The sequence below is a fragment of the Centrocercus urophasianus genome, unplaced genomic scaffold (assembly GCF_019232065.1).
Source record: "Centrocercus urophasianus isolate 14NV4802_14NV808 unplaced genomic scaffold, USGS_Curo_1.0 seq_14, whole genome shotgun sequence".
Lineage (NCBI taxonomy): Eukaryota > Metazoa > Chordata > Aves > Galliformes > Phasianidae > Centrocercus > Centrocercus urophasianus.
Genome location: NW_024884586.1, coordinates 7,706,165 through 7,720,943, shown reverse-complemented (window position 1 = coordinate 7,720,943; position 14,779 = coordinate 7,706,165). Strand labels below are relative to the sequence as shown.

At 39.5% G+C, this 14,779-nt stretch overlaps 1 protein-coding gene across 3 annotated transcripts in view; it reads left to right on the top strand.

The window, feature by feature from the left end:
- The window catches only part of BRSK2 (BR serine/threonine kinase 2), a 296,293-nt gene that overhangs the window by 237,711 nt on the left and 43,803 nt on the right, over positions 1–14,779 (top strand). For all 3 annotated transcript variants that reach the window (XM_042814965.1, XM_042814966.1, XM_042814964.1), the window contains exons 9-12: positions 1,333–1,364; positions 6,200–6,364; positions 7,067–7,164; positions 12,195–12,345. In XM_042814965.1, coding sequence (XP_042670899.1) covers positions 1,333–1,364; positions 6,200–6,364; positions 7,067–7,164; positions 12,195–12,345 — 446 coding nt within the window. The remainder of the gene's footprint in view (positions 1–1,332; positions 1,365–6,199; positions 6,365–7,066; positions 7,165–12,194; positions 12,346–14,779) is intronic.

Genomic DNA, 14,779 nt, shown 5'->3' with positions numbered 1-14,779 from the left:
TGAGCCCTGTCTCACTTAAAAAATGATCTAATATAAAGCAGAAATGAGATCTTCTGGGTCTCCCAGGCAAGGAGCTGTTGTTCCATGGTACAGAGGCCTCTGATTCCTGCCTCTCTGCAGTGAACACTTACTTTCTATCAGTGAAATTTTGTTGTGTGTCTACTCCTCTATTGTGGTGTTTGTTTTTTTCTTCCCCTTTTGCTCCCCAATTCTCATTATTCTGGAATTGAAGTGGAAAGTAATAGCAGGACAGCTGTCTCCGTTCTTTCGAACCAGTTTAATGGGCCAGTGGTTTCATCTTATAGCTTGAATTTCCTTCCAGCTCTCCACTGCCTCTTGCTCACATGTTGCACAAACAGAAGCCTGTTAGCAGTGAGTGTGCACATTGCTCTGCGTGTACAAAGGTTTTTCATAAAGGGAAAGCAAGAAATGTCGTCCTCACAATGAATAATTTCTGGCTATTGATAAAAATTGCTTTTCTGTTGCGACAGTGCTTCAGAGAATAACTAGGTTGGGAAGATTCTGCTGTTCTGCTGTATTCTGAACAGTCTGGGATTTCAGAAAAAGCTGTTGCTTTTTTTTTTCCCCTGTCTTTGTGAAATATGTGGTCATTGTGTAGCACGTTTGTTGGCATCTGGTTTTCATAGATGGACAAAGCCACTGCTTTGGTCAGTCCTTCATTACATAATAAAATGCTTGTGTGTGAAGCAGAAAAGAGGGAAGCAAAAGGAATTTGAACCTAAACTCAAGGGTGTTGGAACTATAAACAGTATTTTTCAACATTAAACCTTATTCCAATGGGTCTTTAGGTTTTTTAATGGTAAATGTGAAGCCTAGCAAGCACAGTCTTGGCAGAACATGTCACAGGTACACACTTTGTTTTGTTCATGCGTACTACCTATTTCAGTTTTTATTTCCTTCTCTTGCTCTTTCCAAAACAAAGCTAGGAAAGAGCTTTTAGTGTGAACAGTCAGGCATTATGCACATATAGGAGGGTGCAGTTTATTATCTTCAATTGGATTGTAGAATGGAAGGAAGTAGGAAGGGAAAACAAATAGCCAAAGCACTTACCTGTGAAGCATTGTACTTATGTGTTTTCCTGGGATTTGCTCCTGCCTTGTTCCCTTTTCCAGAGTTACAGCCTCATGTACACTGGGGTGGGGTGAGGATGAGCGTGGTCTTTATGCAGTGAGAAGTTCCTCTCATTTGCATAGGTCCAGGTCTGGAGTGGTAGACTTGGTCCTTACTAGAGACAAGTCTTGAGTGGGGATGTCTTATGGAGTTTCCTCTTACGTTTTGCAGAGCTAATTTCTTGTTTTCTTTTCTTTGCAGCTAGAACATATTCAGAAACACATATGGTATATGTAAGTAACGTTTTAAATTCACTTTTGCATGCAATCAGTATTGATCATGTTATGAAAGCTGGAATGCTAGGGATGTTTGAAGAGAGAACAATAGATTTTGAGAGCAGATTTCACACAAGTGGAGAAAGAGGAAGAGAACAGGAAGAATGTGTTTTTTTACCCTTTGCTACTAGTATGTTTTCATCTCTGTAGCTTCACGCTAGTAATTTTGCTTACAGTGACTAACAATTGTCTGAAATAAGTTGTTCAGTCCAGCAGCTTGCTGTTTTAAAAATATACCTAAAAGTGACTGTGTTTTTTTAAAAAAATAGCAGTCGTATTTGGTTTGCTCTTCAAGTGATACAGAGAATCCCTTGTAATACCATCTTGACAAGAAAGCTTTCACTTGTTCCTTCTTGGCATCTTGGTTTTTCTCTGAATTAGAAACAAAAATGATTATATTGATAAGTAAGCACCTGTGAACAAGAGACTTTCTGCCTCAAAATCCCTGCTCCTTCACAGCAAGCTAAGAGGCTGCTTGTGACCTTGTAACCTGTTGATGTGAGAGTAGCTCTGTGACTTGATTAAAAGCAGCAGTCTTGACAGTGAAGCAGGAGGTCTGTGAGAAAAGAATGCACCTGTCGAGTGGTTTGGGCATAAGGAAGATTGATGGCTTTTAGAAGTGACCTTGCACTCCTGTGTATCCCTTACAGCATTTCAACAAACCTAAGTAAATAGCATTTTTTGTTTATACTCATGATAAGTTCATTAACCTGAGGATATAAGGAAATGGTACTTTAATACACACTTCTGGGTGTCAGCATACCTACACTTTCCCTGGGTGGGTGATAAGGAAAGTCCTGCCTTCATAATCCTCCTCTCGCTGCTCTTGGGAAATATTTGAGGATGATATGAACTGATATTTAAGCCTGTCACTGGGAAAAAGAAACACCTTTGTTTTGATTTGTTTTGTTTTCTCTATATCTATCTTATGGGCAGTGTTCAATTGCTGGCTTCACTGACTTCAATAGGACCCAAGGGCATTCAGCAGTTTGTAGAATACCATGTTTTCTTCTTAGTTCACCTGAAATGGTTACAGCACTCTGCCTGTGGTTTTTTCACATTCTCTACAGTTCCCAAGTAACATGGCACCTTCCAAAACCAGAGAAGGACTTGAGTCTTGTTTGCTGCAAGTTTTCTTTTGTTTGTTTGTGTAGTTCTCATGGATAAGTGCAGGAGAAATGGAGGGGATCTCTCTAATTGTAAGTCTGAATTAGCTCTCCTGTAAAGTCTGACAAGAAATTCCAGAAGTAAAATCTGTTTATACCAGGCTAGGCAGTTGGTCCCCTTTGTTTCTTTATGGAGTAAAATCAGCTGACTTCAGTTTCTCTGTGTGAGAAAGTGGAATAGAATCATAGAATCGTGGAATCACAATAGGAAATAAAATTAAATATAATTGATTACTTTTATTATTGCTCTAACCATCCTTGAGATTTTTACATGCAGGTTTTCACTGATCAGAATATAGTATTCTCAGGCTCACATGCACAATTAGGCAGATATTTTTTATTGTAGACATAAACATTTTCATGTGTTCCTTGATGAATCTAATACTGTTCTTATAAGTATAAACTGGGTTTTGCAAAAGCTAGTTCTCCCTGCACTCCCAGTACAGTCAGTGAAGAGAGAGAAAGGTTCCTTCAGAAGAGTGTTCAGATTGCCTAAAGCAGAGTTTCTGCTCAAAATAGCTTTTTAAATTAGTCTCTCTCATTCTCTCTCTACTGGCCATGGATTGACCTAAGGAAGTTAACCTTCTTTGGCTAAATTTAGTCTGTGAATAACCCTAGAACCTTCAAAACTCCACTGCTTTCATCTGATGATGTTTCACAGCCTCTTTGCATTTATTTTGCCTGGAAGTATTGATGCTGGCAGAGAAGGAGTGGTTACAAGTGTTTGTCACTGTGGCTGTTTTGCTCGTATCTTTCATTTTTTCTTTATTTCATTTATAACTACTGTCCTATGTAAAGTCTTTACCCATTGTATATAAACTACTGACGTGGAAGTTGTACTCAGAACATGATAAGTCATAACATTTGATTCTTCAAATAAATATTCAGGATTTTGTGAAACTGTGGAAAAAATTAATTGCAGTCTCAGCAGACAGAAAGGTCTTGAAAGTTGAAGTAATGATTCACAAGCCTAAAAAAAAAAGGAGAAACCAAAGAGAAACCTTTCATCACCAACCTCCACTTCTTATTCTTTCATCCAAATTAATTCAGTGAAGCTTTTAAACTGTTTTTTAATTGAAATCATTTATTTTTACCTCAATTGCAGGTTATCATAAATCAGTGAAAAAACAGCAGCTGTTTTCACTTCTTTTTTTTAAATAAAACAAGAAGGCAAATAAATTAGCTGTTACAGTAAATACATACTTCTGTAGCACTGACTTATTGCCCTAATTGTGAAGATACCAAATTTACAAAAATCAGAAGAACAGTGGTACCAGTGCTGCTTTCCTTTGCTCTAGTGTAAATGTGCATTTCAATGAGATTCATGAGAGAATTTCATGGACAGACTGAAAAAGTCTGCCCTGTTCTGGAATCACATCCATTGTATGCACCATTCCTCACAAAAGAGGCAGGGTTCTAAAGCAGCAATTACATTCATGCAAGACTTTAAAAAATATACGTGATTTGCAGTATTCATCGGTTGACATTGTTTGATGTCTGTGTGGGTTGAAATGCAACAAATTTGTCACTCTGAACCAGACTGAGAATGGAACAGGCAATACAGGCATGCCAATCACAGCGCAGACCTGGTGATTCTCATTTCCTGAAGCTCTGAATGCATTGCCAAATGACGAGGCACCTCTTTGCAGATTTTTCTTGTCCCTGATGAGTAGGTGTGAATATTCCTGCCTATGTCTGAGGCTGACCAGGTGCTGGGCACAAGGAAAAGCCACTTTTCATTGCACAGAAGATAATGGGTTGTGCTCTCCAGAAATAGCACCCAAGCTGATGGATATAAAAGATGATTGCAGGTGATACTTGCTAAAGACTAAGACAACTAGTAGGAAACCTGGATTTTCTGCGAATTTTCAAAAGCTGTGATTTCTTTTTAATATCTCAAATTACCTCAAAGACCTCTGCTATTAATGTAATGAATGACTAATGAAGTCAGTTCCTTCTAAAAATGATTTCCATACCATTAGAAAACAAAAGCACTCAGCTGCTGTCCAAAGGTATGTCCTGCAAGAATTTATCTTAATGACAAGGTTCATCACTGGCTTTAGCTGTGCAAAGCTATGATCTAGTCTTTGCTTTTTACCTGCTGGGAGTTAAATCCTGACACACTCTGAGTAATAACCAGCTGTCAGAGTAGTTACCTCCTGAAGATAGGGCACTCACAGAGTAACACATTTCTTTGGTTGGACAAGATTTCCCAATTTAGCTCTTAGATTTAAGGACAATATCATCATTTCTCAAGATGTAGAGACTTCTGTGAGATTTCACGGAGGCATCATAAGCTGTATTTTAGAGGCTGAGACCTTGAGCTTTTACGAATGATATTTCTATACTTCCTTTCTGACCTACTCAAGAAAAATTAGGGTTACATTTAAATTGGAGCTGCTTTTCTTCTGAAGGTACCTGGAGAGCTTGCTTCTGAGCCTAGACCACTTTAAGCCTTGTGTGTAAGTTCAGAATTTATGCTCGCCTTATTTCTGCCAGTATTAAAAGGAAGTCCTTTGTCCAAACTGCCATCTGATGCAGTTTAGATATTCCCAATTTCTGTTGTCCACCCTGGGAGCTTGGACCCAACTGTCACATATTCACACCATGTAATAGAAAGGGAGGACCTCACCCAAAGAATATGTAAACCTCAACATCACACAGAACATCACAGCAAACTCGAATATTAAGATGGATAGAGTTGACATAAGTTGCTCCTTGCCCAGCTGAATAAAAGCAGTGGACGGTCGGGGTGCCTGAAATATGTATTATTCAGTCTGTTAGAGATATCCTGACATTTTGACCTGTTTTTGTAGCCAGAGCTTTTAATTGCAATGAATAATCAATATTTCCTGACTCTGGTGAATGGAATGAGAGGATTATGAAGGAAGCCTGTGTTAACTACTTTTAGAAGAGTAATATACTCAGTAATATACTCTGCCACTAATGGTGTGTTCCTAGCTTCTCCGTTGACCTCAGGCATCACACTTGGGCCAGAATTTTTTTGAAGAGAAACAGACATTGTCATATTTTGGCATGTAAATAAAAAGCGTGATTTTGCCCCAAATCCTTTGAAGTCTGTCACATGGGAACCTTGATAGTGAGATCTCTTAAGCCACATTGGAAGTTTCCAAGTATGAAATGGCTGCAGTGTGTGTTGTAATCAGAACTGGTGAAACGAGGGTTTGTTCACAGCTTGTTCTTTGAAAGGGAATCGTTCAGCTTGCTCTTTTCATCCTGATAGCCTGAGGTCTGGCTGATGAGACAGTGTCTCTAAAATCATGTAGTGTTTTATAAATGTTTGGCATTAAGATGCTGAACAGCTGCTTAAATTATGAGGGCACTGGTAAGTGAGGTTCCTACTGCCTTTCTGACTGAGTGCAGGCATTTCTCACAAAAAGACCAAAATCCACAAGGTGCTGATCACTCTCAGCCTTCACAGCAGCTTCTCCTGAAGAGAGTGTCTGTCTGGTTGTGAGATCTGGTCTCTCAGTGGGGATTGAACAAGCTATTTCCATCTGTTGCTGCAGGCTGCGTTTCGGAGTACAGGTTCATTTGTAACTCATGTTTCTTTTCTCTTCTTCTTTCCCTACCCTATTTCTCTCTGTTATCTTCTTCTCTCTGCAGAGGGGGTAAGAATGAGCCAGAACCAGAGCAACCAATCCCTCGAAAGGTGCAGATTCGTTCTCTCCCTTCATTGGAGGATATTGATCCAGACGTGTTAGATAGCATGCACTCGTTAGGCTGCTTCCGTGACCGAAATAAACTCTTACAGGACTTGTTGTCAGAAGAGTAAGCACTTGCTCAGACTAAATATCAGTTGGGTCTCCATGGGTTGGGATGCTTGCTGTCCTGGGGAAAGGTGGAGATGGCTTTGATACGTCTGTGGGTACGAGGGACCTGTATCAATGCCTCGCCCTCTGACTGCCCAGTGGCCAGTGAAGTGGGAGAAAGCAAGAAGTCGCTGGGCCTTTCTTAGCGCTGTGTGTCAGTGGAGATGTGTTGCTGTCTCTTCTCGTGCTGCCAGATGTGGTCATTTCGTGAAAAGGTGGGCCATGCAGTCTGAATGGAGAGGTATCGGTGCTGTTATTTGTGTTGGATATGCCTTTGTTGGCAAATTGTTACTTGTTTCAAGCTATGCCTGAGTGTTGGTGTGTTTCCTGGTGTGCTATGAGGGGTATATAGTGGAAAGAGCTCTTAAGGGCTCGGAGATCTGTCTTCTTATTGCTCTTGGTGTGGACTTTGTGTGGATACATTACCTCATGTGTCCTGTGCCTCTACTCCAGATGTGTAATGGGAGAATTGTATTTCCTTCTCTCTGTTGGAGACAGCAAGGCTCTCAAAAGCTTTGTGAATTGCGCATCTAGCTAGCTGGTACATGGCTATTTCCAGCTTATTTAGAATAACTGTAACTGCATGAGAAGAAAGGTTTTTTTACATACTTATTTTTTCTGCTTCAAATTTAAAGATTTTTTTCCTTTTTGTTTTTTTCAGAGAAAACCAAGAGAAAATGATTTATTTTCTTCTGCTTGACCGGAAGGAGAGATATCCTAGTCATGAAGATGAGGATCTTCCCCCTAGAAATGAAATAGGTACCAAAGAAATGATCTCTGTCACTATGAACCCATCTCAACTAGTACTTCTTTGCCCTTTTTCTTCTCATATCCTCAAACCTGAAACAGTTTACACCATTGGTGAGAATATGTGGCCAAAGGGGGGCAGATGCATTTTGTGATTAAACTCAAAGGCTTTGTTTTTCATGACATATCCGTCTCAGCACAGAAACATCCGTGTTGGTCTTGAGCCAGAAGTCTTAAAAAATTTAATGCAGACCCACAAGCTACCTTTATACTACCTTTATGAAATTAGAGGAGGTTTAGGAGCAATGTAGTCTAGTGGTACAATTTTCTAATTACTGATCTATGTGCAGTCTTGCAGAGATGCTTCTGGGCTTCTATTAGTAAGACTATACCATTCATTACATTTCTACAAAGTTCTATGTGTACACATCCTCCGTTGGAAGAATGAATAATATCACTTACCTGTTTATAGTACATACATTATAATGCCATGTTTTTAGATTATCTTAAAAGGATTTTAGAAGTTTAACACGCAGTAAGATTATATATATCTTATAAAGCTCCTGTGGTACCATTTTATTCCTGAATTGTTCTTTGTTAGTATTTTAAAATACAGCTGATCACCAAGGACTACATTAATATAGATAGACAACTGGAAAAATGCTCCCCTAAGGAGCTAACAGTGTAAGTGACTCGTGCTGTGCATACTGACAGAAGTTTAACTAATAAAGCATTAGTCACGTCTATCAGTGGCCCGAAATAGCATTTTTATACAGTGGAGTTGTGATTTGTAGGTCTTGTATTTCACTCATTTGAAGGCTAGTGCCAAAATGCTCTTTAACTGGAAAGCCTGTTATCTCCCAAGCCTACAGGACAGTGATATATTAAAGTGTAAGTTTGTTAATACTCAACTGAATTATTACATTATCAAAGTTCCAGGCTACTGGACCTGTAATTTTACAGAGAGATCTCATCTGAGGGGGTAAAATGGAAATTCTGAGTCAACCTGGTAGTTTTTTAAACTCTTACCTGGATGGAGCTGCAGAGAGCATGTCAGCAAGCATCTTGGCAAAGGGATAAATGTGCTTGCCACAGGTGATCTAGTCAAAAGTCCTTGCTCAGTGCGATTTGGCATCTTGCACTTCACTCATCAGCTTTTGACTCACACAGATTATCCTGCAATGTAATGACACCCTCTTATCTTAGATGTGCTTCACAGAATCACATAATGGCCAGGGTTGGAAGGCACATCAAGATCATGAATCTCCAACTCAAATATGTATATGCTTCTGTCGTAAGAAAAGCAGGGCGGCTAGTCTTCATATCCAGCACGTAACTGAATACACAGCTGTGCCTTTAATGCATCACATACATCTTTCCTCCACACGCCAAAGTATGTGATGAACAGAAGTGCTATTACCCACTCCTGGATATTTTTTTTTTGTACAAGGGATGACGATGTTCTCCATCAGGGAAACATCACTCTGAATATATCAGTGTGCTGCATTGGCACATTTTAGACTCTGCACATTATTCTTTGAGTGTTTTTCAGTTGTCTTCTGTGTTCCACAGGAGCTTTCTACCTCCTCTGTTCACAGCAGTATCTCTGAGAACATGGGGCAAGTTTTAATTAAGAGCAGTCATGCTTCTGATGAGTATCTCATCGGTAGCCATTAGCAATGGCTTTGCACAAGCAGAGAAGAGCAGGGAAAAGGTAATGGATATAATATTAGCAGCTTGAAGAAACCACATTCATGAGAACTGTGCATTGCCTGAGTTCATGCCAAAAAAAAAAAAAAAAATCTAATTTTATTTTGCCTTTTCCTCCTTCTTTGCACATTAGACCATGGAATGGATGGATGTGGGTAGAAATAAAGATTTGGCTGCATTAGACTAGCACTTTCTCTTCTGATATCTGTTTTGTATGCTTCAGCTATGTAAAGCTTTCTCGAAGGGTCAGAAGAGGGCCACCCTAACTGTCTTGTGAGTCCAGTTCTATTTTCTTTAACTGAAAACAAGGAAATAAGAAATCTCTCAGTAAAATACATACGCATCAACTGATGTCTCCTTGAGCAAAAGGCTTACGTGGAGATTCTTAATAGAGCAGAGTAAAGGAGATTCAGCCAGAATAGCCATGTTAGGATGACATGCATAATCCAAACTCACAAACTGAACCTTTGTTTTATGCCTTTCAAATGAACGGCTTTAGGATTGGGTTTTTACCTAGGCTCTTTCCCTGTAAAAATCCTTGAGAATGTCTTCACTTTTGTGATATGAAGTAAGAGGAAAATACATCTCCAGAACTACCATGTATCTAGACTGGGACTTGAATGGTTTTTTTTTTTGTTTCTCTGTGAAGCATTTCCAGAGACTCAAGAACAGAAGTGTGTGCACTGAAGATTTTCCTATCTTTAATTCCTGTACTGCTGCTAAATCTCCAACTGTTCTTATATGCCACCACTTTAGTCCTTATGAGAGGATGAGTGTGTGTTTTAGTATCCTTAGATTTGACAGTGATGACAGACTTGGTACCCTGTGGTTTCTTACTTAAAGCCTTTGAAAAATATGTACAATACTTGCTGCCTTCAGTCATGTATAGTATAGGTTTGTAGCCAGTTTTAAAGAGAAATCAAGTACCACTATTAGAAGCTCTACCAAATTCGTACAAACTTTTGGATGTATTTTCCATCAAACCCATCAAACCCTGAATTGCTGTTGTTGAATTTATTGATGTACTTCACCACCTTCTCCTTTTGCTTATTTCCTCTCTTTCTTAGCTTAAAATACAGATTGGAAATCAGTATCTTGAGCAGCAGAGATTGATACAAAAGTATCATTTAGCTTGTTAGCAATATCCTTATCCTTCCTAATTGTCCTGCTGATTCCCATATAGTCTTTCTGGCTGCTATCCTTCTCTCAAGCTTTCTGTCAACAAAATACTGTTGTTCAGATCTTTGGCTCATTCCTCTTCAATTCCTTTTTATCTTGTTTCTATTGTCCACTTTGTATTTAGCCTAACCATCACTTTTGCATCACTTGGCTAAATTTCCATTTGGTAAAGTGTTTTGTTTTGAGCATGCATGGATGAACTTGCCTTAAAAATTTTCTTTTCATATGCTGTTTCTCTTGCCATTTTCCTTCTTATTATTTATACTCTGTTATTAACTAACCTTGATACAGTCAGAGCTTACTCATCTTTTTTTATTTTTTAATTTCTTCATCTTGCTCTTCTTTGGTCTGTGTTATCTTCATCCTACTTCTTTCTTTTTAAGCTGCACTCTTCCCCTTTCCTTTATAGTCTCTGATGGTATCCTTCTGTAAATCTTGTGTCAACTCTGTATAGGTAACAAACATTTTAATAGTTGTTCTGTAGGATAGATCATCCTTTGTTCTTTGTACATGTTTGGAGAGCAGGAGTTTGAAATGTCTGAACTTGTCCCAGGTCACTTTTGACTGGTTATGTGTGCAGCTGAAGTTTCCCAGTACGACTGTGTTGTTAGGTTTATCTCTCTCTGTTTTTCCTGTAACTTTATGCACTGTATGTTTTTCTTGCTAGTGTTTTCTACCACTTTTCTATTATTGAACATAGCTTGAAACAGAGTGAGATACAGTTATTCTTCTCTAACTCATTTTTAACACAATTATTACTATTAATACAAATAATACTTACATTATATGGTAATAGGTTCAGTTGCTATCACTGTATCGTTTGCACTTGGGCTGTACTTGCTCGTGCTCATTGTTTCAAGAATAAACCCTGCCTTGAAGGAATCAAATTCTGAAAACCATGATGTGAGAGAGAGAATAAACAAAGCAAATAGGCCAAGACTGAGGAGGGCAGAGTCATAAAAATAATATAATCTGGCTATGCAGTAATGATAGAGTTTTAGAAAGGAATCCTGGCAGATAAAAAAGCCCTAGGGGGGCTGGATGCTGTGAGCTTCTTTGTAACTGCAGAGATGAAGGATGCTTTTTCTTAAGGGTAGTCACTCTCTGATAAAATTAAAAAGATGTCTATAAATACAAGCAGGCAATTCAAATAGTCCAAGCAAAGCAAGGAAAATCTTTCCTTATTTATTTTTCTGCTTTACTCCTTTTTACTGTTCAGATGCCATTAGATATATTAGTATTAAAAGAACTCAACAAGTCTGTTTGGTTCCCTTTATCACCACAGAGGTGTTATGGTTTGGCAAGTCACCTTGGACCAGTTGCTGTCATGCAGTTTGGTATCTAAAGACTATTTTCAGAGCAATTTAGGCGCTTCTCAGAGCTGCAGTAATTGTTTGCCTGCGCCTTTAGGAATGAAATGCCTTTAAGTATCTCATTCTTATAACTCGGTTTTCACTCAGCAAAGTGAAAGTAGCACTTGGATGCCTCATAGAAATGTTATACAATAAAGCACTTCAGTTACTACAGCAGTAAAAGCGATATGATGACCTCTGAGATAGATTTCAGTAGCTTTCATCGAAGGTTTATCTCAGGTAGTCCAGAATGTTTAATTTGTAATGCTGAAGGAAGAAATATGTAACACAGCAGGGAAAACCTGAAATCTAATACTGAAGATGCAAAAATAAGAGTATGTTTTCAGAGACTAATACAAGTCTGAATTTAGAGTGTATTTTTGTCCCTGCGTTACATTTAATCTAGCTAGCATGGGCATGGAAAGCAAGCTAAAGAAACCTGAGTACATATCCAGGATCCCTGGATGGGATACCCTTTGGCTAATAGCTTCTGCTGTAGCCCGTGCTATTATCTTGTTATTACTGTTATCAGCTTTGTAAGGTAATTTGTGCAGTCTGTGCTTTGGTCATACCTTTATTTTACAGTGCTCATACATTCAGTAGTAATACTCTTCCTCTCTGCAGATGGATTGCAACATACGTCTTAATGCTTGTAGTTTTGGAAGAGAGTGCAAATGTTCATCTCCAGGATGACTGTCTGTAGGGGAAGTGTGAGAGTGAGATCTTTGAGAGAGGATTTAGCCAACCTGTGTGAGGTAAGTCACAGCCGAATTCAGCTGACAGTGTTTTCTTTTCATAAAGATCCCCCCAGGAAGCGTGTGGACTCCCCAATGCTGAACAGGCATGGGAAGCGGCGACCAGAAAGGAAGTCGATGGAGGTTCTCAGTGTGACAGATGGCGGCTCCCCCGTCCCTGCTCGCAGAGCTATTGAAATGGCACAACATGGACAGAGGTGGGTCCCTCCTTTACTTGGGAGCTGAGAGTCCCTCCTGTCTGGGTTTGTTGCCCTCTTACATTTCGTACATACAGAGGAGCTGTGGAGCCCTTCTATTCACAGCAGCACTCATAACAACTTCCAAGCGTACTTACAATGTGATCTGGCAGCCAGCAGTGCTTATTCACACAGGAACAGAAGTCCTGCCAGGAATTTAAGATTTCTGTCCACTTGCAGCTATTGTTCAGGAAACTGCTGTGTCCTCTGGGCAAAATTCATCTCACCTCATTTTAATTGTTCAGAATGTAGGGATTCAGTCTAAGCTAGGTATACAGGCTGTCACTGTAGGCACTGGGGACAGATGAAGTCTTTGGAAGATCTCAGATATGTATGTGCTGTTCCAGCAGTCTTAGATGGGATAAATTAAGCTCTAGTTGTTCTTCTCTGTCTCCATAGCCTATGGCAGGAATCTAAATGATGATGCTTTTGGATTAGGTGCTAAGTTCTTAGGCACTTGAAGTTAAATGGAATGAACTTCATCCTCTACACTGTTAGAATAGGTGAAGTTTGGAAAGCCCTGTGCAGGCATCTGTGGGTACCTTTGAAATGTACTGTCAGGGCTGATATGCATCCGACCCACATAAATTACCATGTCTGTAAATTGTTAAAATTCATGTAATTTTACCTCTTTTCTCTGAAAGTATTATCGTTGTGGAGAGACAGCAGAAGAAAATGATGTTTCCTCAAGGCAGGTTGTGATGAAATAAGTGAACTGTGGAAGTTCACTTATGTGAACCATGGGAGTTGCTTCCTCAGTCACTATGTCTATCCTAAAGGAAGCACATGCATTTGGATTTACGCTTGTGTAAATCAGTCAGTCTTAAAGAACACTTAACACTTCACGCATATATATGCTGATGATGCTATAACTTCTGTTTCAGCTTTATGACGTGATTATTTTTGTCTAGCTATTAAGATCTGCTCAAAATGAGCCTGTTGTGCCTGCTCAGAAACTCCCTGTGCTGACTGAAAACTGGATAAAGTGAAACTGGATGAAATGGAATAATTTCCAGTCCAGAGGCCCCTAGAATTGCTAGAAAGTTTTGCTGGCAACTGTTGACTTTCTGCCTACAGTGAGGAGAAAGTGATTTTCAGGATCTTTCCAGGACTTATTACAGCCTGGATATATGGTCTTGAGGTAGACTGCCAGAAAGATTTTTCACTGTAGTGTAGGTTGGAAAACCTGACTTTGAGTGTGTGCTTTGTTTTGATATCTAATGTTTGGGTTAAGGAAATGTTCAGGTCAGCGTGTACTCTTAAATGTTCCTGGTAGGCCTCAAAGTGATAAGGATGAAGATGACACTGACAAGCAGTTGCTTACTCCTTATTCAACTTTCTGTATTTAATCTAGTACCTGGTAGATGTACGAGCCATAAATTGCCCAGAGAGGAGCCAGACAGAGGTGAATCACTTTCCCCCACCCCAAAGCTGCCTGTGAGTTGTACTCTGCAGCTGTTTGCAGTAACTGTCCAACTGGGCAAGAGAAATAGGAAGCAGTGAGATGAACAATTGAAGATAATAATCTAGTCTTGTTCCACCAGCCTAGAATGTATTTGATTGATTCTGAGATTTTCTAAGGACTGAAACCTTCCATCTCTCAGCTTTGCCTTTGAATTTGGAAATGCCGAAGAAGCAAAACTGTGTCTCATTATACTTTTGCTTTTAAATATCTCACTTAATTCTGGATGAGAAATCATTGGAAGTCAAAGGTCTGAGATGAGTGCACAGCGCTGGAGGTACATATCCAGGTGACAGGAGTAAGAAGAATTTTGGCTTTAAGGAGGAAGTAAAACCTTCCAGCCACAAAAGAGATGCAGGGAAATGCATACCACACAACACATGGTTGGACACAGGGTGTGATTGAGGGTGGAGGAAGGGATGTAATAACACCATGATTGATGATGATGAGCTTGGCAGTGCTTGTTTTGGAAGGGGTTGATGGGAAGATAGTATTTTACTCCATGTCTGAGCTTCCATAACTCATACCATTCCACTTCCACAGATGACAATGGCACATATTGTGTTGCTGGCAGCACAGTCTTTTATAACATGAACTGGCTTCATTAACAAACACCACTGCATAGGGATTGTCTGGGGACGATGCATTGCTGATGGGGCACCATCTGTCAGAGCAGTCAGTAACAAAAAGACAAGTGCCTTCCTCCAGGACTGAAAGATTTTTAGTGGCCAGCAGCATATTATTTTCCATGAAATGACCCACTGAGAGTGGATTTTACAGTGCTAGATATTAGATCCCAGGATTGGATGCTTTTTTTAAGAATGACATTCTTTGGTCTGGATAGAAGACTGCTTAGTGCTTTTATCCTATAATACTAGGAGGACAGGGAGGTGGACTGTGGAAACAGGCCTCCCGTTTAGACACAAATGGCCA